Source organism: Lutzomyia longipalpis, chromosome 1 (genome assembly GCF_024334085.1).
Source record: "Lutzomyia longipalpis isolate SR_M1_2022 chromosome 1, ASM2433408v1".
NCBI classification, from domain to species: Eukaryota; Metazoa; Arthropoda; class Insecta; order Diptera; family Psychodidae; genus Lutzomyia; species Lutzomyia longipalpis.
This window is the reverse complement of record NC_074707.1, coordinates 29,006,649-29,032,971: the sequence shown is the minus strand read 5'-3', so window position 1 is coordinate 29,032,971 and position 26,323 is coordinate 29,006,649. Positions and strand designations below refer to the sequence as shown.

The 26,323-nt window shown below is 36.7% G+C and overlaps 6 protein-coding genes and 2 long non-coding RNA genes across 10 annotated transcripts in view; 3 read left to right on the top strand and 5 right to left on the bottom strand.

Moving 5' to 3' along the window:
* The window catches only part of LOC129797635 (cytochrome P450 6A1-like), a 690,618-nt gene that overhangs the window by 188,579 nt on the left and 475,716 nt on the right, over positions 1 to 26,323 (top strand). The window lies entirely within an intron of this gene.
* LOC129797630 (cytochrome P450 6a9-like) overlaps positions 1 to 26,323 on the top strand; it is a 667,408-nt gene that overhangs the window by 165,369 nt on the left and 475,716 nt on the right. The window lies entirely within an intron of this gene.
* On the bottom strand, positions 493 to 1,175 carry LOC129797799 (uncharacterized). Its single transcript, XR_008751345.1, has 2 exons — positions 1,063 to 1,175; positions 493 to 946 (listed from the first exon to the last, which is right to left on the bottom strand). It is a non-coding gene; the product is annotated as an uncharacterized LOC129797799 (long non-coding RNA).
* Positions 2,057 to 3,030, bottom strand: LOC129797801 (uncharacterized). The gene is made up of 2 exons (XR_008751347.1): positions 2,793 to 3,030; positions 2,057 to 2,710 (listed from the first exon to the last, which is right to left on the bottom strand). It is a non-coding gene; the product is annotated as an uncharacterized LOC129797801 (long non-coding RNA).
* Positions 3,149 to 3,784, bottom strand: LOC129797768 (uncharacterized). Its single transcript, XM_055840609.1, has 2 exons — positions 3,670 to 3,784; positions 3,149 to 3,587 (listed from the first exon to the last, which is right to left on the bottom strand). Exons 1-2 carry the CDS (start codon positions 3,743 to 3,745, stop codon positions 3,190 to 3,192), a joined length of 474 nt encoding a protein of 157 aa, XP_055696584.1. The 5' UTR covers positions 3,746 to 3,784; the 3' UTR covers positions 3,149 to 3,189.
* On the bottom strand, positions 4,027 to 5,547 carry LOC129797766 (uncharacterized). Its single transcript, XM_055840607.1, has 2 exons — positions 5,454 to 5,547; positions 4,027 to 4,556 (listed from the first exon to the last, which is right to left on the bottom strand). Exons 1-2 carry the CDS (start codon positions 5,521 to 5,523, stop codon positions 4,150 to 4,152), a joined length of 477 nt encoding a protein of 158 aa, XP_055696582.1. The 5' UTR covers positions 5,524 to 5,547; the 3' UTR covers positions 4,027 to 4,149.
* LOC129797769 (uncharacterized) lies at positions 8,302 to 9,208 on the bottom strand. The gene is made up of 3 exons (XM_055840611.1): positions 9,113 to 9,208; positions 8,671 to 9,042; positions 8,302 to 8,609 (listed from the first exon to the last, which is right to left on the bottom strand). The coding sequence occupies exons 1-3, from the start codon at positions 9,183 to 9,185 to the stop codon at positions 8,581 to 8,583; spliced, it is 474 nt and encodes a 157-aa protein (XP_055696586.1). The 5' UTR covers positions 9,186 to 9,208; the 3' UTR covers positions 8,302 to 8,580.
* On the top strand, positions 21,014 to 23,578 carry LOC129786017 (uncharacterized). Its single transcript, XM_055820822.1, has 3 exons — positions 21,014 to 22,249; positions 23,010 to 23,428; positions 23,491 to 23,578. The coding sequence occupies exons 1-3, from the start codon at positions 21,014 to 21,016 to the stop codon at positions 23,537 to 23,539; spliced, it is 1,704 nt and encodes a 567-aa protein (XP_055676797.1). The 3' UTR covers positions 23,540 to 23,578.

Below are 26,323 nucleotides of genomic sequence, written 5' to 3'. Positions count from 1 at the left end.
TTGACAAAATATTCACGGAAAACTTAATCAGAATTCAATATTACAAGTGAGGGTACTGCTTAAATTTTTATGAAAACGAAAGAACAAGCAAACGAATTTTTGAAGTCAAGTTTATAGTAAACCACGTTTGAATAAGAAGATATTTCTTGTGATCTTGACTACATTTTTCCTGTTAAAGAATTCAGAATAATAAGAATTCTATACCACTATAAAGTAGATGCAAGAAATTGTCAAAATTTCAATCCATACAGAATTGACATTCAGCAATACCATACTTGTTAATTTCATCCAAGAAAATGTTTTTGAATGGAGAACAAAGCAAAGAAAAAAAATGAAAAATAAAAAAAAATTACTGCAGAAATTGAATGCTTCTCAAGTTTTTTTCCACAAAAAAAAAAGTTCTTAAATTTAAGCTAAATTGAATGCTGAAATCCTCATATTCTTCAAAACTCTCTGCAAAATGAAGAAATTAAAAAAAAAAAAACATAATCATATTCTCGTACGTATAGGCCCTTTATTTTCAATCCAATTCAAAGACAAAATTATTAATTAACAGTAATCGTTAATGTTGCTTGTGAACAGAAAAGAATAGGTCTTACGGCGGTATTACTGCCTATTCTCAGTTGCATTGTCGCAGTATAAGTGCCCCTTACGATCGACAAATCGCTCCTAGACGTACTCAAGACCACTCTACCAGGTACAATTGGGCATTTATTAGTTCCTGTTACCGAACTGTCACACGTACTTATTTGCTGAGGAGCCAATTGCACACCTGCCACTGTAGCAGTTCCATTTACATAAAGTTGAGCATAATTTCCAGCTGAAGTGAACGCGATTTCCACAGAAACAGTTGAACCTGCATTTAAGGTACACGTAGCTCCAGCGCAGCCTGTTATATTGACATAGGTGAGCATTTGGGGTGGTGGTGTTTGTGCAGGAATACCAGCTAATTAAAAAAAAAGAAATATACAATAAGTCTTCTATACAAAAAATTAAAAATAATTTAATTGTATAAGGTTAAATTTGTTTTACATATTATCTACTTTATATAGGTATACTTACTACAGGCAGACAAAGTTACTGGCCCGCACCATACTGCTCCAAAACACATCAAAGGAATAATCAAGACGATCTTATACATTGTGCTGACACTATTGAGCACTATCTAAGATTGTGAAGAACGTATCTATTCGATGGTTATTATATAGTGCAAAGGAACAAAGAAAAGTTTGTTTTACAAAGAAACGTTCTTTGTAAAACGAGTGTCACGAAAAAAAATTGTATCCAAGTAGAAAGCCTAGCAACTAGTTTAGAATTTTTCTTAGAAATAAGTTAGTTAAAAGAATATCACGTTCACGACTAATATAAAACTTCTACCTATTTTTTTAAATCGTGAAATTAATAATATAAATAATAATAATACTAATGATTAATACACAAATACATTAATAAACTCATATGTATATGTTATAATGCCGAGAATAAAAAAGTCAATCATAATGCATCCAATTATATAAGAGCTGATCCTACAACGTGTAGGGGTTTGTTTATGCGTAGTAATGCGATTTGTGAGCAGCATTAGTATAGGCAAAGTTGATTTTTTTTGTGAAATTCAGTAATGTAGCAAAAAAGTGGTCATATCTCTGGTTCAATAACACCTACAGAAATTTCTTGACTATTTATGGACAGGTCTTGAAACAAGCTAAAATTTAAAATATATTATACTTTCCGAGGTCACCTCCAGAATACAAAATGGCGGCTTTTTGTTTTACAAAAAAAGCTTTTGGCATTTTTTGTCCTGAAGGAATGGTTTTAGAGGGTTCTAGTGTTCTAGAAAGTTGTAGAAAATTTCGAAATTTTTAATTTGATACCATGTTGAGCAAAATCGGACAAGAAGAATAGAAGATATGGCTTTTAGAACTTTGGAACGTGAGTTCTCTGTAACGTGCTCGTACCAAGTTTCCACCCGATCTAAGGTGTTCGGTTTTTCCGACGATTACGATACATGGAGTTGGCCACGAAGTGGAACACCAACTAATAATCAAGTAAACACAAATTCTATTTTTTGTTATACTTTATTTAGCATACGTATGTACATTGTATTACCATGTACAATTACCACATAACCCAAAAACCTTTAAAACTAGTTGATTAATTTTTTTCAGAGAATAATCAGTGACTTTTTAAAAAAAATTATAACAATATAAATTTTATTAATATAAATTCATTTTTTTTCAGTAGTCGGATTATTTAACTTTGATTTCAAACTGAAAACAAAGTAATTCATTGTTATTATTATTGGGATCAAATATAATAATTTGAAGAGTAGCAGCTATGCCTGATATGGGTAAAGGCGAAGAGATAGATCGACTAACTTCGAAAACCACAGGTTTATTGTTTTTCTTTTTCCCTTGTAAAGGGCAGCTGCCTGTTTTAATACGATCACACATAGAATATGTCCCTAATTGAAACGTATTGGTGTTTTGTCCAGAAAGCAATCCTCCTATACCAGTTGCAACATTGCCCTGAGTCAACACAGCGGTTATGTTACATGAGACACTTTGGTATTTGTTTTTTGGTTTAACTATGACTCCAATAGCTATGCTGATAGGTTTATTTGAACTTGCAGAGATCTCACAGGTGGATTGTTTATTGCATCCGGATATTTTGCAGTACTTCAGCTTGAGTCCTTGGGCATTTATATTAAGACCTGTAGATAGTACATACAAAACAATATACATATATTTTCTTTGAAAGGAAAATATGTGCATGCATTAAGTAACTTAACTTACATTTACTAGTTTGAATGTTTCCAGCAAATGCTGTGACACAAAACAGGGACAACAGTATTATGATGACTTTTTCCATGGTGGCTACCACTGAACAACTTACACAATGCTGTTAACATTCTTTCTTATACACGTTATTCAGTTGTCACTTAATTAAATTACGTCTCCTTCTAAGAATAGTTCAGTTCGTGAGTTTAAAAAATAATAATGACTAAAAAATATTTTATGATATTTCACATTATTCTGATAAGTAAGAAAAATATTTTTTTCATGATCTGGAGACGAAACTTTGTTATCAATATGATTCTATAATAAACTTAAAATAATTTTACATAAAAGCTTTTTAAAAAAAAGTCACATTTTGACAATATAAAATTTTTTATTAAATTTCCATTTTTTTTTAAGCAGTAATAGTGACAGACACTCCAGCACATGCAACAGATTCCTCAGTATCGGAATCAATAAGATTGAGCTCAATCAGAACAGTGGGTCCTACGATGGGGGATGAAATGCTGAATCCGTAGGTGAAAGACCTCTCACCAGCTCCAGCAATAAGGGGACATCCACCATCAAGAAGGAGACAAGCATTTGCACCGGCTTCGGGTTGCTCAATAGGAATGCTAATGCCAAGGAGATAGACTCCCAGATGAAAGCGGAGGCTGTGATGCGTGTATGTTGGTGTGAATCCAGCTTGTACGAAAGCATCTGTGCCATTGCGAACGGAACACGAAGCTCCTTCACATCCATCTACGTACACCCATGTTGGTGCTGGTCCTGGTCCTGGACGTGCGTGAACACCTACATTGTAAAGTTTGAATGAAATTACAGAAAAAGTTAAGTTTACAGAAAAAGTTAAATATTGCTTTTTCTCTCGACTTACAATTAACGTGATTCACAATCCCACCATAGGCTGTGGCAAAAAAGAAAATTGGCAGAATGAAGAGTAACTTATTCATGGTTTTTGCTTGTACTGAACCTCACTGAAGACTGATTTTGAACATGGTACCTCCTTTGGTTTTTATACTCAACTGAAATTCAACGCAAAATGGCACCATAGAGGACAGAAGTACTTCAAAATAATCATAAATCTCATAAATACATTCCAGAAGATATGTTAATCACACACAAAATATCACCTGTCGCTCTATAAATAACTCATTAAGACGACTTTTCCTCGCAGCTTGATAGCACAAGAAGAGCGATATCCTATTGGTTGATGAGAATAAAAATAATATGGTGTTTTTCAGGACTTTTCTTTTATTTTAACAACAAGATAAAATGGACTTCCGTGGTAACAAACATCATAATGTATTTTTATCGCTTTTGGTGTTGATCGAAACGTGCTTCAGAAGTGGTATGATTATTCGGCTGATATAATTGTAACCTGAACACCAGCACACACAACAGATTCACCAGTATCATGATCCCTAAGGTCCACCTCAATGCGCACTGTAAGACCAGCAAGGGGAGAAGTTTGCTGGAAGACCATACTTGCAATAGTTTCGCCTTGTCCGGCAACAATGGGGCATCCACCCTCAATGAGATCGCAAGCTTGGTCAAGGCCTGGTGGCTGGTCAATTGGCACCGAAATACCGAGCAAAAAGACGCGCACGTAGAAGCCAAGGCTGTTGTGACTGGTGGTTGGTGCAAAGGCGGCTCTCAAGGGTGTAGCAGCGCCATTGACAATATTACAAGTGCTTCCGGTGCAGTCTGCAACCTCAACCCAAGCAGCTGTTGGGGGTGTATTTCCTGGATGCGAGTAGATACCTAAAAGGAAATTTTATAATCTAATATTAGCTATTTATTACACAATATCTAGCAGATTTTCTAGTGGCAATTTTTTTTAAAATCATATTTGGACTCAATGGAATAGTTATGTAAATGTGTACGTGCAGAAGAGCCTAGAAACGCGGATTTCTCACAGTAAATTAGGATTTTTAGAAATTTTAACCAAATAGCAGAGCTCAAAATGATACCCTAAATTGACCGAAAATGCAATTTTCCGCTGATACATAGAAAAAAAAATATCTCTACAAAGTAGAAAATTGGTTATAGCAAAATGAGCTACAACCCTGAATTCTGTTAAATGAAGAGTTTAAGGACTTCTTTTTTTCAACAAGTCTTATGTATTCTTTCATATTGTTATAGGCCCTGATGAAGGACTTAAATAGTCTGAAACGTCAGCCTTTAATAAAATTTAGTTATAACTGAACTTCAGACAGAAAATCCGATCTTTACGAAACCCACTTCTTTTCTTTCTCTTTATTACAGGATCCACTTATTTAGATAATTTCTCCAAAAACTTCTTTTTGGTTATTACTGGACGCCTTTAGGCGTCTGACAAAACTGGCAGTTCTATCATGTAAAATTTTATAAGAAAAGAAACTGCTACAACTTGTCGATCCTTAGTGCTATGATCCTTAAACGCTAGTTAGTCTTTTACTTATTTGAAATACCAACTAATAAATATTTGCAGATTTTTTCTTTATTAATTTGCATTTTTGAGTCTTTTCTGAATGACACCGAAATCATAAAATGTAATCTAATCAATTTATAGCACATAAAGGTCAAATAGACATTATATAAAGGTGACAGATAACATATTACGATCTACATTTAAACGGACCTAAATATAATTTGTAAAATACTAATTTAATAACTTACATGGATGATGATCGACGCGGGCGTAAATGACGGCTGGCAGGAGAACAGCGAGTATCAAGAACTTCAACATTTTCACAGTGCTTTTGGTTTCACGGGCAAAGCAAAACTGACTGCATCTCAGGTGAAATCGCCATTTTATACTCTCTTTCGTGTCCAGTGGTGCACTCTCCAACAAAAACCTAAACATCACTTTTTGAGATAATTCCTGAAATATGGGGCAGAGGTTGATACTGATAAAGGGAACAAAAGCCCACCGTAAATTATTAAAAAACCCCTCTTGATTTCATATTACGTAGATTCTCTAGCTTTAGATATGCGATGAGCTTTTCGACTTCACTTTTCCGCTGCAAAGTCACTCCAGATACAAAAAAAACTTGAATGAACTTTTTCTAACAATTTGTCTTTAGACTAAACTGATTACATTCACATTGAAGTCTTCTAGAAAGATGATGGGAGATAATCTCCGATTTTCACTCCTTATCATCCACTTCAATTGATTAGATTAAGGTCATTGCCAATTTTTCCAGTAGTCTTTGGTATTAAGTAATCTTTAAGGAAACCCCAAAAAAAAAATAAACTTTTCTTTATGATGATTGAATACTAACAAAAAATGTCATTGTCGAATATATTCAAAGAACTCACTGAAAGTCATTCAACAAGGCCGAGGAATTTTTTGATAGGCAAAAGAAAGGCGTAAAAAATTTAAATTCTTCAGTAACTATCTTGATTTTATGTCACAGATAAGGAACCCCCATTAATTAACTGAAAAACAACGATAAGTAATCAAATTGTGTTTCAATTTAACCTTTATCATAACAATCGAAGACCACTGATAAAGAACATCGCAATATAGGGGATATTCATTTTGCGGTTTAAAGGACAAACTGAAAAATCTTAGAATTCGTAAGAGCGTAACAAGAGAGACATTATGCATAGGGGAACGTGGCCCAATTGCGACCCCCTAAATTCTGTTTCAGAAGGATTGAAAAAAGTCATATTAAAATGAATTAAATCTTTACAAGTTTGGTACCATTGGAAAGGTCATTTAACAGGCTAACTTTGTTCTATAGATGCAAACATTCTAACTCTTACCTGTTCTGAGTAATGGTCGAATTAAAAAAAGTTGCTAAAATTGCACTTTTTCACCACGGTGTTCTAATTGCGACCCCCCGAGTGTTCCAATTGCGACCCCCTTTTTTTGCCGTAATTTGTGGGTTTTTCACTAGTAGATCACTTTTATCACTACTATAAATAGGAAAAACGCCATGAATTACACGGAAAAGCCGACCTCCCCGTTTTCTCGGGGAGGTCGGTTATGAAGACGGCGGCAGCCGCAGTTTGGATACGAAATAAATATTATTATTATTATTATTATTATTATAATCAAGAATTTATTTTCAATTTTCCCCACATTTGTTTTGACATTTCGCCCTTGAGGTGACTACACGAAATTTCACACACACCGACAATTGCGCACTCACTGACGTAATTCGCAGAAAATCCACGAAAATTCTTCTGAGGAATGCGTAAATTACACTAACTGCATTCCCCTTTGGCTTTAGGAACATTTTCACTGCGAAAAAACTTTCAAGAAACGTGAAAAAATATTGATTTTCCCGAAATCAAAACACATCGCGGTCTGTGTGAGAAAGACACTTCCACACCACTACACGCATGCGCGACAGCTTTACCGGGGTGAATGGTGGAAATAGACGGTCCGAATTGGAACATTTTGGGGGTCGCAATTAGAACATTTTGCATGTAATGTTTTTCACCTTATTACTTAAAATACCTAAAATCTTTCAAAAAATTGTAAATCAAGTAATAAAGACCCTCTAAGGTACAGAAACGCGGCATAATATGAGACATAATAGTGGGAAAAAAATTCATATCAACTTAGTTTCTAAAATCAGAAAATGTCGGCCAAGTGCTGAAAATGAATTTTGATTTTTAATTCGTCTTGATGTGTACCAAATTAATTTATTTTAGACGCTAACATTACCTTACTATAATATCTTCATAATGTAGTGATACTAATTTTATAATATTTCGTCATTTACGAGAAAAAGGGGAGGTCGCAATTGGGCGGCGGTCAGAATTGGGCCACGTTCCCCTAAGCAGAAAAAAAATTTATCCGTATAATTTGTTGTTATTAACCATAATATCACAAAAAAAAATTAAAAATGGATGGAAAATCAATCATCAATATGAGTATAAGGTAGGTAGGTTTTTTTTTTTTTTTTTTTTAATGCCGCCCTCCCACCCGTAGTCTATAGCTTTCGCTATGTATGACCGCCGAAATACAGCTTTAGTTAGTAATTAAGATTCAAATCCTTATATCATTAGTTTTCAAAAATAAAACAATCTTTTCCAGAGGTTCGACGATCTTCAATTCTATGCACATTGCTATAATATCCCTCACCACTTTGCTTTCGCATACATTTCTACACACTCTGAGAAGATCCTCTCTTCCTTCAGCAAACCTAGGACAAACAAATAACACATGATCAACATCCTCGTAGTTAAGGTAGGTAGGTATGCTAAGTAGAGAGAACTTGAGATTTATTGGTAAGGAAAATAAGTGTCTAAGAAATATTGTAATGTTTAGAAAATCTGTTAAATAACTATCCTTACAGCCACTAAAGAAAACTCACTAAGGAGTCGAAAGCTCTGGCCTTAAACTTCTCTATTTTTATCCTTGGGAAGCATAGAAGATTCGCGTTTCAAATACATGAGGAAAAACGCATAAAACACACTGCAAAGGAAAGAGAGAATCTTTGTAGCCCCGCGTTTTCCTAAGAAATCGTTTTTTATGTTCCTGACTTTTTGTGGTAAAAAAAAAAAACACATTTTTTTTGAACGTTTATTTATTTTTACTTCGCTTCTTAATATTTTATTCACAATCTTTCGATTGAAGAGAGAAGTCTTTTCCTTTCAGTCAATCGTCCACTTTAAAACTTAAAACTGCACGACAATTCATTAAATTTCAACAAGCACTAATTGAAGCCAAGAATCCCGGATACTCTCAATGCCAGAAGTCTGCGAAGAAATTTTCAAAAATTTTATAATCTATTAGAAAATCCAGACTGAGATAGTACGTAATGTGGGAGTTCAAGAACAGCTGTGTTTATGGCGAAGTAACTGTCACATCTCCAGCTAAAAATAAAAGAAAATTGATTAGATAATAAAGTGATAAAATTATGTTATGCTTCCATACCTCCGCATGCGACAATTTCATCAGTATCTTTATCAGTGACTGTAATTTCCACCCTCACTGTCACACCTGAGATGGGGGAGTAGCCTTGAATTGTAAGTTCTGCACTTCTCTCGCGACCAACGTAGATTGGGCATCCATCTTCGATGTGGTCACAGAGATTGTACAATTCATCGGGCTGTTCGATGGGAAACTCAATGCCAAGGAAGAATGTCCTTACGTACCCGTGGAGACGATAGTGGGTGGAAAGAGGGTAGAATCCAGTGCGTACTTTTCGCGTTGAGCCATTTGGTACAGAGCAACCCGATTCATTGCATCCCTCAACCCAAACCCAATTAGGTACAGGGGGTGGCGTTGATCCATGTGAGAAGACACCTTCAAGAACATTCTTTTTATATAAAAGAAAATCTCACAGAAAAATTATTCACTTAAAAATATTTCTTACATGGATGGTGAATAATATAATCTGCCTGCACTACAATCGACAGGAACAGAATCACAAATAGAAATCGAAACATTTTGCCTCGTTTTTGGTAAACTTTCAACTGACTTCCTTTCTTGAGGTGCCACTGAATTTATAGAAAAATCACGCGGAAGATTGAACACGATTGTGTGCTCGAAGAAAATCAATGCTCCCGAAGTAGATGCCCAAATAGCTGTATATCGTTGAAAATTTGCAAAATCATGCCAGCTGCGGTGAAAATCAATGGGAAATGGAATGATGGAAAGCCGATTGGAAAAGTTTCCCGCAAAAAAGGCAGGTTAAATGGAATTATTCTGTATTATGAAAATAAATTATTCAATTGCTGTTAATGGTTAAAAAATTCAATGAGAGACAAAGGATTTGATAACAAAAATGGTATCGGTAATCAACGACATATTAAATACCTGCATTGAAACAATGTTTTGTCTGGCAACTCTTTTATCAGCGTGGTATTATCATTCTCTACCTTCTTTTTCTCTGCCATTTCGGGGTAACGTAACACTTACGTTGAACAAAATATATAATGGCTTGTTCGAAATATAAGAGGTTTAGCAGAGACACATTAAAATCACATAAAATATGCAAGGGGCGTATGAATCAAAAGCATCAGCATGATGTACGAGTGAGCGAGAGGTGGATATACGGAGGCTTACCGCGCTCCATTATACCGGGAAAATCCATGGCTAGGGACGAGAAAGTGCGGGGCTCAACAGGCGAAAGGGCAGAGAATTGGGATGTCACACAAAATACCAAGCTCTAATGCAAAGTTGTTCTTATGAGAACAATCAGTATGTGGAGAACACTGAAAAAAAATCAAAAACAATTTTTTCGGCTGTTAATGGATAATTCATTTTTCAACTCTTTTAAGAATTGAATGATTTATAATAAATGAGATTTCATTACAGAAATTTTTTTAAAAAATTTTATAACTTTTAATTGAACTTGAAGCCCTAATTAGCTGCAACATATTAAAACGAAATTAAATTAAATATGAGCAATTTCTTTGCTCAGACATTATTTTACCATTTTTCACAGATTTGTTCATTGTAATTTAGTACACTCGGAAAATTTTCTTTGTGTGCATAAAAAGTTTTTATTTTCATAAAATTAAATGGACTCGATTAACCCTTGGAGGGTTTAGCTAGCCAAAGTGGGCAATTCGACTTTTTTCAATCGGCTCAGAATTTAAATCTATTTAATGTTTCGTGATAAATTCTATCTCTGTGTATAGGGGACTTTCATTACTTCAATATCGTCGAAAGAAAACTTGTAAAAATATTTTCTTTCGAGAGAAAATTAAGGTCACACTTTTGAGGTTCGAAACCTCGATCCTCAAAGTGTTAAAGAGAGAGTTTAAGAACTTTATACGCGAAATTTCAAGAATTTGGTTAAGAGGTGTCTTTTCTAGACAACTTTGAAATTACACTTGCAAAAATTTCTAAAATTCCGGGTATATCTGAGTTTTAGAAAAAGTTATTACTTAAAAGAATTTTCTTATTTTTCTAAAAAATAAAGTTTTCGTATTAAAATGTAAAAAAAAATCTGATTAATTTTTTAGTGTACTTCCTGGTCCCTATACATTTGAACTGACATGTAAAGGAACCTTTTAATATATTTATGAATTCATGACAACGCTAAAATTTGAATTTCCATATGATGTACTGGGAAAATGTCTTTTCTTCAGCCATATAGAAATTTTCCTTTGATGGGATTTCTTTTTTCTCATCCCCATATATTGATCGATAGAGAAAAATATCACTAAAATAGCGCAGATGTGCAGGAAGATTGTATCTGTGAAACCCCACAGAGAGATACCTCATTCTTGGCCACATCTACTGTGGATTAGATGAAACGCTTGACTAACTGTCAACAATCACGAGGATTACCTTCAAGTAATTCGACCACGACAATAAGGATTAATAATTCTTCTAATGAATTTCTCCATGAAGCCACATTTACGGAGAATTTTTCTTTATATCTCTCTATGCTATATAGTATTTCTTCACATTGCACCCTCGTAAAAGATATATTGCCCCCGCATGCATGTCCATTTTCTCCGGATGCAACCCCTCTCCGTTACGTCGGCAAAATCAATTACACGTAAACATTCCGATGGGTGTTAGAGCATCAAATGAAATCAAGATATCTCCATCAGAGAATGTGAAATAACATTCACAAATAGAAGCATTTATTCCCTCCTTCCGCAACGCATGCGAGAGGCAACCCTACTACTCCACCCCAACTAGAACGATTTGGGAAGGAAAATCTCTCAGTGAGAAAATGGGAAAGAAATTGCCGTGAAACCCTAAAAATTTCCATCTCCGTGATTCTGCAACACGAAATTGGGTTACGCATATTCTTTTTTTTTCTTTTAGCACACGTATTGAAATTCACTCAACCCCTCAGATAATACCCAACCCCTTTTGATTCCTTTCCGGCTGTATACCATGCTGCGGAGCTGGCAAACCCTCCTTGCGAGTATATACGGAAAAATGGAAGACAAAACACAAAAGGGGGTTGTTGTCTCTCCAAAGTCGACGATAAGCTAAAATCTCACTCAGTTTCGCAAAACCAAACCTCTAATACACTAAATAAACAGATGGTAATTTACATTTCACGGTCGGTTTGATTAATTATGAGGTCGGGAATCTATAGAAATTCGATACTTTAATGGATATAATATTTTAGCTAATGATGCGCCTTAAGTTACCCACTGCATTGAGGTTTTTCAAACAAGTTTTTGGGGTTGTTTAAAGATATTCTCGGTAAAAGGGTTGAGGAGAAGAGGTATTTTAATTAAAGGGCATGGAATTTTGTTATTCTACTTAAGGTAAATACAAACGGCAACAAGCTTCCAATTAGAGAAGCAATAAGCATAATGTTTTGTGATTTAAACAGTGCAATTTTCATAGCGTGAAGCCATTTATATAAATTCTTAGGAAGTTCTTTGCTTGAGATTCTCGACAGTTTAGTTTCAAAAGTAAGTGAATGTACAGAAAATCACTACATAAGTTATCATTAATTTATTGCGTGTTGTGATAAATATTTACGTAGGAATTATAATATAAAATATTAAAAGACGTTAAAGTATTTTCAATTCCAAACAAGGAAGGATTTTCACCCATCTTGCCACAGAAAAAATACACGCCTTGGCTGTGATTCCAGTATTCCAGGATACCAGTACTAATTACTGTCATTATGGATACTGGATGACTGGATGTTGTTAATATACTCGTCCAGGCGATTGCGGATCGTCCTCATCGTGAGGACGACCGCCCTTTTCTCCTCTGTGACTTCATCGAAAAAATTTTGCAGCGTCTCGCGATCCATTTTAGCTGTGATTTTCTTGGTATTTTATTTTTCACTGCACTTTTGCACTTCTGTAATTATGTTATCTTTTAAGAATGTGACCGGATGTAGAAATTCTATAATGGGACACACTGATATCAAGCATATGCTTGGTCCAGCTCTGATCCAGCAGAAAAAAGGGAATGTACTGGTAAGTTTCACTTACGGGCTGTGATTCTTCCTTCAGATGACAGTCCAAGTGTGGTGAAAATTGAGGTGGATAAATTTTTAGGAATGGCTTTCTCACGCAACGAATCACAGCCAATGCGCATGAGTAAGCCTTTCCTCAGAATTTACACGCGTTGGCTGTGATTCGATGCGTGAGAAAGCCATTCCTAAAAATTTATACACCTCAATTTTCACCACACTTGGATTGTCATCTGAAGGAAGAATCACAGCCCGTAAGTGAAACTTACCAGTACATTCCCTTTACTCTGCTGGACCATCATTGTACTTATATACATATTTATAGGTTTATATATATTTATATATTTTTATTTTTTATGTATATAAAAGGCGCCCCGCTTCGCGGGGCGCCAATTAGTTTGTTTAAAATATATGTGAATATGTGAAAGTAATTGTTGATGTAACAAAATGGCAGAAGGCGGCCATTTTGAATTTTGAAATCAGTACAATCTGATAGGTCATACCCACTACACCCAATGAAACTTCAATCGAAAAGCCTCTATCAAGTACCGTTAAACCGATATAAGGCATTATTACAACAATCTGTACATATGGAAACCTGTTTTGGTCTATATCTCTGAAACCGCAACATAAATTTTTTTAATTTATTTTTTTGTTAAAAGGTGTGTATCACCTATAACATACTAAAATTTAATCGAAATCTATCGTCCAGTTTTTGAGTTATTAATCGAAAACTGGTCGAAAACTTATCGAAAATTTTGTTTTTTATTATAGGCCCTCTAGCGGTAACTTTTGAAACTTCCTATGTATGGATAATTGTTGACCTTCTTGAGATCTTTCATTCAAAACCGGTTTGGTTCAAATCGGTCAAGCGGTTTAGGAGTTATAGCCCACTTTCGATAAAACTCTATATTTGCTAAACCGCTTGTCCAATTTTTGCAAATGGGGTATTGTTGAAAAGGTCTTAAAGGCCCCTACAACATATTAAAATTTCAGACCTCTAGCTATAATAGGAGCTGAGATATAGCAAAAACAAAATTGAAAAAAATTCAAAATGGCGGATGCAGGGGTGGGGGGTCGAATTTGATATCATAGTTGGAAGACTTCTAGTCGATAATTGAACTTTGCCGTTGACCGCAAGTCTCTATCTATTACCATTCTCTTGTAATTGAGCTCCAAACTACGGACGGACGGCCGGAAAAGTTTTTCGGCGCATACGTTTTTTGGAATGTTGGGACCCTAATTCGTGCTCATACCAAGTTTGAGCCCGATCCGACGACCTTGAGTTTTAGAGTGGACACAGAAGCTGTGCTATTCTTTTCTTCGAAAGAATCACAGCTAAAAAGAACGTTTCGACGCTCCCGAAGATTATGAACCATACTCCTGTGTTAAAAGATAGGAATATGGTTCATAATCTTCGGGCACGTCGGTTTGTTTTGATTTTTCCTCAATTTTAAGTGCCATGAACAGCAAAAATTACATAATTACACTTTAATGTAGTAATGTAACGATTCTTTGTCAAGCTGAATATTTTCAAAGGAGAGTCAATAAATCATAAACAATTGTATTATATGTCTCCAAATGCGGTTGAGAGTTAGCGCATTGGGATTGAAGTGAATTAATTGCGAAATGCGTTTAAAACAATTTCTCAGGAAGTTGTCAACTTAGAAATTCAAATGTACATTTGATAATTACTCTATGTAGGCATGGTAGATTCCAAGAAAAGGCCTACGTATATCTATTTTATGCGTGGCACTTTGAGGAATTAAAAGTTGATTGAACAATTGGTTACCTAGAAATTGTCACTTCTTTGAAATACGTCACGACATTTATTTTATGTTTTAAATCATACACATACAACATACCAATTAGCCAAATAGGGATGTTGAAAAAGTTAAAAACATTCCTTAAAATCATTCAGAATGCCATTTTCATGAACAAGTGAGCGGACTTGTGTGCAATCCAGTATCAAATGGTGAATAATTAAATTGAAAACTCTGTATTGAGTATGAATGCACATCCTGATGATGCCACTTTTCCTCTCCCTCTTGTTGGCAAAATTTCTCCGGGTTGTGTGGGAAATGTTGTATATTTACTATTAAATTATTCAATTATCCAACACGACATTTAGCTGATATAGCAGCAGTAAATACTGCGAAATGCATAATAGGAAAATTAGTAGACAATTGAGGAAAATACAGCTTGGGTTATTTGTTTAAGGGTTGTACCTCAGTCAGGTGAAAGGGGTGGAATATTTAATAAAGTGTTGATTGAAATACCAGAAAAATTAGCAACAAATTCACCAAACGAATTCATCATCACACCCACGCTGTCAATTGCTGAAAAATTCTCCATCCTCCAAACACTTTTTGCGCAGACAAAAGGTGTAATGTTGGATTGGAGGAAAAGTCAGAGATGGAAGGTGGGAAAGGCACCGCCAACCCTATTGTAGCGTGTGTATAATGTATATGTACTCCTAACAAGACATCCCAGCCGAAGAGACTTTTTAATCGTACCTTGTCGCTTGCACACACCTCATTAGTACGTACCCTGTGCACAGAAACTTCATCTGCGAAAAATTGTAAAGCATCGGATGAGAACAGAGAGACGACGTTTACCATCAAATAATTGCATTCCATGGAAAATTCTTCATTGTATACCTGGCCAATGCAGATATTTCATTAAAATTTCATCATTCACCGCTATGGCTCTGTATCAATTTACGGTTCGTTTGCTCCATCATCGACAATTAGTCCAGGACCACGAGTCAGGACGTGGGACTTTCACAGAAGAGCTAAAGGAAAAGCTAGAGAAGTTTAAAAGGAGGAATGAGGTGAATTGCTAATTTCCACAAGAGGGGAAATATCTTCGGTTTCAAGGGTTTCAAGTAGAAAATTGTCTTTATAAATTCACGGTGGCAACAGTGTTTGATTCTTTGACCAGTCAATTTATTGATTTTAGTACGGGAGGATGGATAGACTCGGCATCTTGAAAAGGAAAGAAAAAAGAATGATATAAAATGCATATCTTTTTTAAAGATTTTTTCATTAAAAAATCATAATCGTCTTATCCATTTTTTTTTACACGAACGGTCTAGGTCATCGTCCTTACGTATGTATGTTGTGTATAAAATTTTCCCAAAAGATGTAACAAGAAAAGCCAATTATACAACTTTCCAGTTATTAACTTCCAGATAAGTACCGTACTTTAAAGGAATTTTTAATAATTATAATATTAATAAAATTTAATCAATAAACATTTTTCAGCTTACTTGAGAAATTTTCAGAGTTCACTGAAGTGGAATAACCAAAACTCCATCTACGGAAAATGTGCTTAAGGTAAAAGGTCAATATTCACGCGGGCCAGCATGAAAAATTCACCGAGTGATTTATTTTCTGGGCTCTCTCCGCAAGAGATTTTCAGGAAGAAGGACTACGTGACACCAGACAATGGCACAGCGCTTCTCTTGCGTACATAGCAAAATGAATGGAAACCCTCGAGATGATCTTCCACCCAGTGAGGCATTCCATGTAATTTTTTTCTAATCCCAATAATACTCATACGGAGTCACAGAGGGGGATACGCGGTAATTCTTCTCCAATAATCTTCTTACGATGACAAAAGGACATATTTTCGCTACAAAGTAAAAATAAAATTATTTATTCTCACACCCCAGTGCGGAGGATCTTCACATGTGAGGGATTTTTGGGATGCGTGTGTAGGCTGAAGCGGGGGTCGGGAAAATTGTGGAAAATTCTCTGAATGTGTCTGCAGAGAGTTGGAAAATGTGAGAATTTGGGGAGAAATTTCAGCACTCTGCTGATCTTTAGGGTGTCTCGTGTGAATGCTGGCAAATCCACTCTATGGTATTCAATTTGTCGCTTTTGTCGACATCAACTAATGTCATCAACCAAAGAGATTTTCCCACACCGACATCCTTCAATCACCCCCGCGCGCTGCAGATATTGAATTTTTTTCTCTCCCAATTTTAAGGGCACTGCAAATTCTATTTTTCATCAAAAAGAACTCCGAATGATGAAATTTTCGTTGAGGAAAAAAAAATTGGGAAAGGTTGGGAGATTAAGGCATCCCTTCCGCCATCCCCTTATTGCTATAGGTACGTATACACACAGAGATGCCACATTGTTAAAAGAACATCACTTGAACAACCAAAGCAAATAACTAGGACTGACCATTTGAGACATACCACTTGATTATCAAAGTGTTTTCCCACCTCCTTCCGAAGTTTGGTCCTCTTTGGTTCTTCTCTGTGGGGGTTAATTTTCAAGTGGAAAATTGGCACAATTTATTCTAACAAACTGCAGAGTATTCTACTGGGTCTAATTGTTTGCGTCCTCTTTCCTTCGTGGATGAATAGAAGAAAAAAAAAGGCATTCACATAGAGAAGCAGAGAGACTCTACTGACCCACACCTGGCAATCACGTGGGAAGGTGGATTGTATTGCTGAAAATCATGTCCCCTTCAATTTTCATGCCATAATAGACATTCCTGTCGCAATTTCAATTTTCCCACTCGCAGTCAAAGAGAGAAGGGAAATACCACCGACCAACATAAACGAATTCTTCCATATATTGAGGGTTGGACTTGTTGTGGGATGAGATGCCAAAAGGACGCGTGGGGGATTGAATTCTGTGTGGACGAGAGAATGATGCCAATTAACAGCCCTGTTAATTGACACAAAATTAACTTCTTGTAGAAATTGACACTTGATGCAAATTAGTACACTCAGGTTCACTAAAATTCAAAAGAGCGGAGGCTCTGTCTTGTAGGCGGCACCCGGATGTCGCTATCAAATCTGCCACTTGAACAACTTTCGCAAATCTTCCTCAATTGAAATTCCATTAGGCTTAATTTATATGCATAGCCAATCTGTTGAAGTTTTATGCGATTTTCTACGGTACTTGACTCGCATCAGGCACTCGATACGGAAGTTTAGCTTCTGCTACAATTTCCTGGGCGATGTCGCACACGCAAGAGTTAGCTGTGATTCTTTCTTCAAAGAAGCACAGCTTCTGTGTACACTCCAAAATGCAAAGTCATCAGATCGGGCTCAAACTTGGAATGACCACGAATTAGGGTCCCTACATTCCAAAAAACGTATGCGCCAAAAATCTTTCCGTCCGTCCGGCCGTCCGTCCGGCCGTCCGTCCGGAACCTTTCGCTAAATTACAAGAGAACGGTGATAGATAGAGACTTGCGGTCAACGGCAAAGTTCATATATCGGGTGGAAGACATCCGATTATGATGTCAAATTCAACCCCCCACCCCCGCGTCCGCCATTTTGAATAATCCCTAAATTTTGTTTTCGCAATATCTCCGGTCCTATATTAGCTAGAGATCTGAAATTTTGATATGTTGTAGGGGCCATCAAGACCTTTCCAACGATACCTCATTTTCGAAAATCGGCCAAGCCATTTAGCCAATATGGCCGTCACAAATTTTCATCGAAAATCGGCCATAACTCGAGAACGGCTTGACCGACTTTGATCAACTCGGGCTCAAATGAAAGATATTAACGAGCCCTACTACTGCTCGGAACATCGCAAGTTCAAAAAATGACCGCAAGTGGCGCTAAAATCGAAAACAAAATTTTCGATGAGTTTTCGATGAATATCTCGAGCACCGCTTTATAGAATTGCTTCATATTTTGATATGTCATAGTTGGCTATAATATCTATCGCCATGCCAAAAATGAAGAAAATCTATGTAGCCGTTCCGGAGATATCGCGTTTTAAAGTTTACATGTCATATCTTGAGTTGCATAAGTCCAACGCCCCGCGAAGCGGGGCGTTTTATATACATACACATATAAAATAAAATAAAATATATATATATAAATGCATAGATATATACATTATATATATACATATAAAAATGCAAAGATAAATATATATAAACTGCAAAGATAAAAATTAAGCACGGATGGAACAGTATAAAGCGAAAGAACGGTAAGTAAAACTTACGGGCTGTGATTCTTTCTTTGTCAGTGAAATGTGAAATTGACGGAAAATTGAGGATGAGCAAATTTTGAGGAAGGCTTTCTCGCGTACCGAATCACAGCCAACGCCCACGATTAAGGCTTTTCACAAAATATCTGCGCGTTGGCTGTGATTCGGTGCGCGAGAAAGCCTTCCTCAAAATTTGCTCATCCTCAATTTTCCGTCAATTTCACATTTCACTGACAAAGAAAGAATCACAGCCCGTAAGTTTTACTTACCGTTCTTTCGCTTTATACTGTTCCATCCGTGCTTAATTTTTATCTTTGCAGTTTATATATATTTATCTTTGCATTTTTATATTTTTTTTTTGTAAGGGGAGTGAGACAACCCCTTGCAGAATGCTTGAGTAAATATTTTTCGATTATAGCATATTTGTATGTAAATTTTTAATACAATAACTCACCCCTTCTATTTAATCTACAAAATTATCGGTTAAAACAGATTTTGAAATGATTTTTCTGGAAAATTATGTATATTTAGTTAACGGAAAATCTGCTAATTTTGTTATACAATAATGCAATATTTATATTGTAGAAATTTAGTTATTATTAGTAATTAAATTTAGTTATTTAACATTGAAAAAAAAAAGTATTTTTCTAAATTGAATAAAAATTGTTAAAAGCTTACAAGAAAACTTCCAATTTCTTTCTTTTCTCTTAATCCCTCTAATTCTTCATGTGGCAGCGTTGTTTTACGAAAAGACAGCGCACACATCACACATGACAATATCCAATTTTCAGTCAATTTTCTTCCGTACCAAATCCAATTTTCCAACGTGAAAATTCTAAATTGATTCTGGCTCTACGTCTATTCTAGGCGACATCCACTCGAGCAACAATAGTGTTGCATCGAATATTTCCAATATCGTTCAGGTAAAAGCCATGTGGGATGGGAATTTTCTGCCAATGGAAATCCCCTTATTCGGGGGGTGGATGCGGGGAGATAATTCCTCTATGTCTTGGCCACGCTCTATACGCCATGGTCGACCAAGAAATCCCCCCACAAAGAAGTCAGCATTGCTGTGTTTGTCTGATTAACGAGATTAGTTGTGGAATTAGGCTACACCACCACCCCTTACTTATTCATAAAGCTATTTTGGGAGGATTTTCGGTTAGTCAACTTGACTTTTTTCCCACACACGGTAGGATGAGGTGGTAAAACTTATTCAATTACGGTGCATTACTCCTCAGCGACCTACACTACTACGAAGTCCCGTCTTTCTCTGCATTTCTTCCTTATTGATTTACTCAAGTGCACTTTTGCTTCTTCACCTGTGAGCTTTCATACTGTCTCTTTACATTTTTCCTATATATCCTTTATTAAATTAAAAGTAATAAAAAAAGTTTAATGCCTAAAATGAACGTTTCCTAATTATGGCTTTAAAGCTTGAAAAAAATTCTTACACTTTAAGATAATAATAATGTTTGATCTAGATATATTTTCTACAATTTAGTAAGTTTCAAAAGCTCCAAATAAACTATGGTTAATCTGAGAAAGTGGACTATTCCCAGGGAATTCAAAACCATCGCAAATTTTTAAAAATTAACGGATAGACTAGGTCAAAATGTAAGACGGTCGAATTAATATTTCTCAGATTTTGCTTGCTCTCAATTTTTGTATAACTGCTGAAAATCAGTCTTCTTCACCTTTTATTTCTTTAAACTTCGCATCAATGAAATTTCTACAATTTTTCCATTCGTTCAATACTGAGATTTTTTTTATTAAAATAAAAGAAATGAAAAAAAATACATAAATCTTCTCTTGAAACCAAATATAGCATTAAGAAAAAGTTATTCAAAATGTATTGTAGTAGTATAGAAGTCTTTAGGAATTGTCTGAAATTTAGAATTCTAAATACTTCTTATGATGCATTAATAAAATGTCGAATAGTACTTTGGTGTTCCTCCATATTGGAACACTTCGCCATCCCCAAATTTCTTCATCATCCTGGTCAAATAGCTCCAATGTGGGGAGAATCCACAATTTGAGAGGGAGACCCCGAATCCGGTGAGGCGGGCACAACTTTCATGCATTTGGCATCCACTTGTTGCTTCTGAGTCGTTTTTGGGAGACTCTCGTACCGAAGCGAGGGCGTTCCGAATATGCGCACCGACGCAGACTCCCTCCGGCAAGGGGTTGAACATCCCAGCACTCAACCACTCACCGAGGATGCCCTCAAATGGGGGTGGAAAGTGCATCAATAGCAATTTTCCCACTGACATCGCGTCAGTGTGCATCGGAGTGCGAATGACTGTGGACGCGACCAACTTAGGATACATCTTGGGTGTTTAGTGTTTAACCACAGGATTACTGAAACTCCTATATATTCTGGGACTTTGGCAAAACAATGTTTTCCTATCAATCCCTACAAGTGGCTCCTGTTGGATCCTACGTGCCCCCTGTTCCGTATCGTGCAAGTGAAGCCCAGGCTCCTTTGGATTTATCCTTGCGATCTTCTGCACCTATAACACCCCCTTCGACGCCGTCGCCTCCGCGAAAAAGACTCAGAGCTCCAGATATTGAGCAACAGTCAAATAATGAGGATTTGGATACATTGCCAGAAGATTTCTGGCGTCATAGATTTGGATATTTTGACGAAGAGAGCCTTCGTCCAATTCTCGGCAATGGGACCCTAAGTAATAGACTCCTCAAAGCTTCCACATTTGTTGATTATTTTCTACAAGACAATCCTAAATCTACTAAAGAAGATTCAAATGAAATCGCTGAAGAGGAAGAAGTGTTTGTGGATATAACCAGCCCAGATGAAAACGACATGCAACTTCCATCAGATGAACCTTCTGAAAATATTCTAACCGACGATGAAGAAGAACTAAGTCTGGATGATAAGTCCGACTCTATAATTGATGTGTGTGATTCAGTGCCATACATTCAGGAAATTGGCAATTACCCATCTAAACCCCCTGAAAATGTGGATGATGAGGAAACAGACGATGAAGATCAGGAGCAAATGGGAATCCTGGATAAGGGGAAACTTTGCTTTAAAAATGAAACATATCACAATCAAGCCATACAAGGATTTGCTAAACTTTTCGAAAAGACTTTTGAAAATCTACCCGAAGATTCGGAAGTGTTAAAAATGCACGGAGAACCTTCACAGAGTGCCCATCAGGCCACTGTTGGTGCTAAAAGTGAAGTCAAGAAACGGATAAAGTTGAGGAAGACAACCCTCGATGAGGACAACACGAGCCCAGTTTCAGGGACAATCATTAGGAAATTGCGTGACGACGAAGAGCTCGTGGTGCGAAAAGGGGATATTGATCCTGCCTTCAATGTTGTGGAAATCACAGAAGAAGCCCAGCGCCTAATTGCAAAGATCGACAACAAAATTGGTTCCTACATTTGTCAATTGTGTCGCATTATGTACGATGATGCATTTCAATTGGCCCAGCATAGGTGCTCTAGGATTGTCCACATTGAGTACCGATGTTCTGAGTGTGATAAAGTTTTTAACTGTCCAGCTAATCTTGCATCACACAAGAGATGGCATAAACCACGTAATAGTAGTGGAAGTCCAGTTAAAAAGTCAGTAACCACATCAGCAGCAAAGGTGCCAAAAAGTCAGGTGAGTGTTTAAAAAAAAAATTCAATCAGTTACTGTTTCGACTCATAAATAAATAAAATTTGTATAAAATATTATATTTAATAAATTGTGCTGTGAATAATTTAAATATTAACAAACAACATCCATCACAACAATCTAGATAATAAATCACCATTTAATTCAATAAATTTTTCATGAGTGAATTGAAACGAATCAATTTACAAAATGGTTCGTCATTATTAATGCATTGTGCCACAATTCATTAAATAAAGTAATCATTTTTATATGAAAGAAAGTCTGAATTTCCTGCTCGTTTATCTAAATGTGGTACGTAAACTCCTTAGAAACGGCTGGACCGATCTTGATCGATATTAGTACCGGTGGTATCCTCTTAAATATCACGCGTTTTTGATTACTGCAGAAATTTATTGCAGTTATGGTTTTTTTATAACAGAATCAGAAAACTGCTATCAGAACGAAACATAAGGACATAAAACGACGATTTGCGTTCTGATCAAAGTTTCATTAAAAAGAAAATAACAGGTAAATCATATTTAAAAAAAAAGGTTTAAAAACAAATAAAACAATCTTAAATTTTTAAATTGTGTTGTGAAATTATAAGTTTTATACTAATCATCCAAATCAGGGGGTATCACTTGCAAATCACTCGTGTTGTAGTCTCGTAGTGCAAGTACCTACTCGATGATATCAACTTTAATTTATAAATTGAAACAGAAAAAACTCCTATACCCCAAATTAATTTTTATCGTGTGTTTTCCAGCCTTTGGAAAACTCAGCTCCTCCTTTGACTTCCACTTCTGAGATTAATGGAACCATGGACCAAACGCAAGAAGCAAACTTCCCATGCCCTCTTTGTGGAAAAACTTTCCGGCGGCAACCTTACTTAAAGAAGCACATGTTGTCGCATCAGGAAATTTATCCAGACACTCAGAGTGCTTCAGCAACAACCAATGGAGATCCCCTTATGATCTACAAAAAGGCAACTTTTCCACTCCAACCAGCTCCTTCACGTCAACTGGGCTACGACTACTCTCGATACTACAACCTCAATCCCATGCCCTTGGATGACAAGACGAGGTTTCCATCATTCAGTCAGCTATACTATCAACATCGTGAAAGATACTCTTCTGCCTTCCAATTTGTTCGCAACCAAGCGTTCGAGGCATTTAATCTCAAGAGGTTAGTTTTAAAAGGAAAGTTCCTTAAAAATTTGAATCTAAATAATTTTTCTTTTCTTTTAGATCTTTTGGTGGAATTACATCCAACATGATACTGCCACCGGATAAATGACAAAGGATTCTTAGGCCAGTTCCACGACTGGCCACATCTTGGTCAACTCAGACAACTCCTGCGCAACCACAATCAACCCCCTTCACTCCTGAATACTTGACAATGCAGAATCCATACTAACTGCTATGCAAATTATAGTCAGATTATCTTCGTATATTCATAAATAAAATATGGTCGTGTAGTTTAGATTAAACAACGGATTACACCGAAAAAAAAAAAACATTTAAAATTACGCAATCTTCCCCTTTTTAGCCACCCCTGTTGATTGTTTACCGCAATTGAGTAATTTAAATTGTGATATTGATGTACATAAGAGATTTATTCGCAATAAATGGACATTTAAAATTCTATCTAGCAAGAATTTTGTCGTTTTTTCTGCGTCATTTGGAAAATACTCCACACTAAAATTCATAAGCAGCTTTGTCGCCGCATTTAAAAGGGAATACAAAATAGAAATGGACAATTTACACCTTCATTCCAATTGCACTGCTTCGAATTGTTTGAATTATTAAAAACAATCGCTATTCTATCCCTCACGCATCACAGAAAAAATGTCATGATGAAAGCTCTGACACATTTTGCGCACAACCCCAACCTTTCTTCCAATCCTTTTGCAATTGCAACACTCTTTGAATGTCATTTCAAAGAAGTTAAATTATTCAGTGGTAAAAAACCACAAAACAAATATTCTGCGACAATTTTCCCCTCCATAGTTTAAATATTAAATCAAATTCAATCACTCATAAGAATAATTGTCGATTAATAATGCTATTTTCATAGCTATGTACTTACCAATTCCACTATCTTACAAAAAAATATCAATAAGGCTATAATAACCTGAGGTACCGTGAGATGATGTCTTAACCCTTTCGCGTCAAACCTAAAACATAAAAACATTGAAATATGTACGTACACTTTTATCAAGATATTTTGAAGGCAGAAAAATTATACTAATTCATTTTTTGTTGATTTTCAGGAGGGCGATTTGAAGTTTGAGTTAGAATAGTTACCTTTATTTTCTCTATTTTACGAGAAAAACTACAATTTTGACACAAATCAGCAGGTTTAAATCTCCTCTTCACCATACTACAGGGAAGCTCCGTAGGATCGGGATTCTACTGCTGTGTGAAAGATTTCTCCCGTGAATCACTTTGAAGATTATCTCCCAACGTACAAATCTCCTCATCACCACACTAAATTTTGTTTGCATTTCTTCTAGGGGAATCATCAGCTATGATGGCACCTCCTTTATCAAATAAATAAATAATTTCTTCTGCTTACACCAGCGACCGGTAGGTTAGCCTGGCTTGTCCTAGGCGCTTCTAAGGAATTCAGGCAATTGACAGTTGATTCGCATAAGGAGTCGACACGGATTACTTTAAACGCTTCCGGCAATGGATGATCTTGTGCTAGTGACAAATGCTCACAATTTTCCATATGCAGTGGGCAATTAGTGATCGAACGCTGCCTTAGAATTTGGTCCTGAGAATAACGCCAAATCCTCAAGCTGATCCCCTCCAAACTTCTGGTATCCGTTTCTTGTTTCTTACATATTGTTGCGGCGGGGCTTATTGCCGCGGAAAACTCTGGTGTTTGTGTCTCTTCCATGACTCCCGACTTTGGGAGGAACCACGCGTGATGCGTTGCTCTGTTGGAAGCTTGATGCAAACACACCGAATATTTGGACGTGTTGCACGTCGAATCACTATCCCTCCGTGGGATATTGCTTTGGGCTGTTGTTTCCGACGATCTGCCTCACGAGGTCGCTAGGACGTCGTGTCGGATCTTGTCTTGGCTCCTTCTCAAATGCTACTTCTGTATTCTCCGTTGACCACATGAGTCGATCTCTGTGAATTCAAGTGCAGAGCCTACGTCGTAGCTTGAATGAGATCTCCCTCGGTGGGGCTTTGGTGAATCGGCGAATTCACTGGGAGGCAGCAGATAAATGTGAGGGTCTTCGGGGAATTGCTCTCAATCTTTGGAGGCACCGGGCGATTCTAAGAGATGCTTTCCGGATGATGTACTTCGCCCTTTTGGTGTGGTGCTATTCCCTCGGTGGTACCACTCTGATGATGTTTGCAGTGCTCTGTTTCCCTTCGATGGCGTTTCAACCCTATCGAAATTATGTGGGGAACGCTTTCTCCAAGAATGTTCTTCAGAAGACTCTCGGGCGAATGACGCCTCTTTGCGGTGATGTGTTTGTCTCCGTGCTCGACCCGAAATTCCACCAGCCTTATTGGGGTGGTTCGGGGAGATCTTTTTGTTGCGTCGGGGATGATCTCCAGCGGATGATCTTTCCCCGCAATGTCGCGCTGATGTACTTTGTGCTCGACCCGATACTTCACCAATCTGGCTGCGGTGGTTCGGGGAGGTTTTCTCGCTGAGATGTTGTCCTGAAGATTCCCTTGGTTGATTTTCCTTGTTGGTAGCCCAGCTATGGCTGTGGTATTTCTTTCGATACTTCTAGCTTCCCCAAATTGGATGGCGGAGTGGATTACCTCGATCAGTTGATCGGTGTTCATAAAACTTTTGTCGCTTATTCTCCTTGCTCTGGAGCTCTGCTCGCTGTGAAGGTTGGCGTGAATGTGCTCTCCGCTCGCCGCTGTAGCTCCTTTTATAGAGCCCAGATGATGTACAAAGGTGTGCAATTTGCGGAAAATTTCCAAGGAGTACTTCATTTCCTTATGGATTTCGGAATCCCGATTCCGGAATCAAAAATTATTTCAAAAATCCATAAAAATGTTTGGGTGATTTTAACAGAAAAAGAATCACCCATAAAAATAG

Bases quoted from the DNA above. Each gene is read 5' to 3' on its own strand.
- LOC129797768 (XM_055840609.1), bottom strand. From the start codon at position 3,745: ATGAATAAGTTACTCTTCATTCTGCCAATTTTCTTTTTTGCCACAGCC. The intron at 3,588-3,669 runs GTAAGTCGAGAG...TTTACAATGTAG, and splicing joins GATTGTGAATCACGTTAATT to GTGTTCACGCACGTCCAGGA.
- LOC129797766 (XM_055840607.1), bottom strand. From the start codon at position 5,523: ATGTTGAAGTTCTTGATACTCGCTGTTCTCCTGCCAGCCGTCATTTAC. The intron at 4,557-5,453 runs GTAAGTTATTAA...ATTTCCTTTTAG, and splicing joins CCGCGTCGATCATCATCCAT to GTATCTACTCGCATCCAGGA.
- LOC129797769 (XM_055840611.1), bottom strand. From the start codon at position 9,185: ATGTTTCGATTTCTATTTGTGATTCTGTTCCTGTCGATTGTAGTGCAG. The intron at 9,043-9,112 runs GTAAGAAATATT...ATGTTCTTGAAG, and splicing joins TTATATTATTCACCATCCAT to GTGTCTTCTCACATGGATCA. The intron at 8,610-8,670 runs GTATGGAAGCAT...TTTTATTTTTAG, and splicing joins TGAAATTGTCGCATGCGGAG to CTGGAGATGTGACAGTTACT.
- LOC129786017 (XM_055820822.1), top strand. From the start codon at position 21,014: ATGTTTTCCTATCAATCCCTACAAGTGGCTCCTGTTGGATCCTACGTG. The intron at 22,250-23,009 runs GTGAGTGTTTAA...TGTGTTTTCCAG, and splicing joins CAAAGGTGCCAAAAAGTCAG to CCTTTGGAAAACTCAGCTCC. The intron at 23,429-23,490 runs GTTAGTTTTAAA...CTTTTCTTTTAG, and splicing joins GAGGCATTTAATCTCAAGAG to ATCTTTTGGTGGAATTACAT.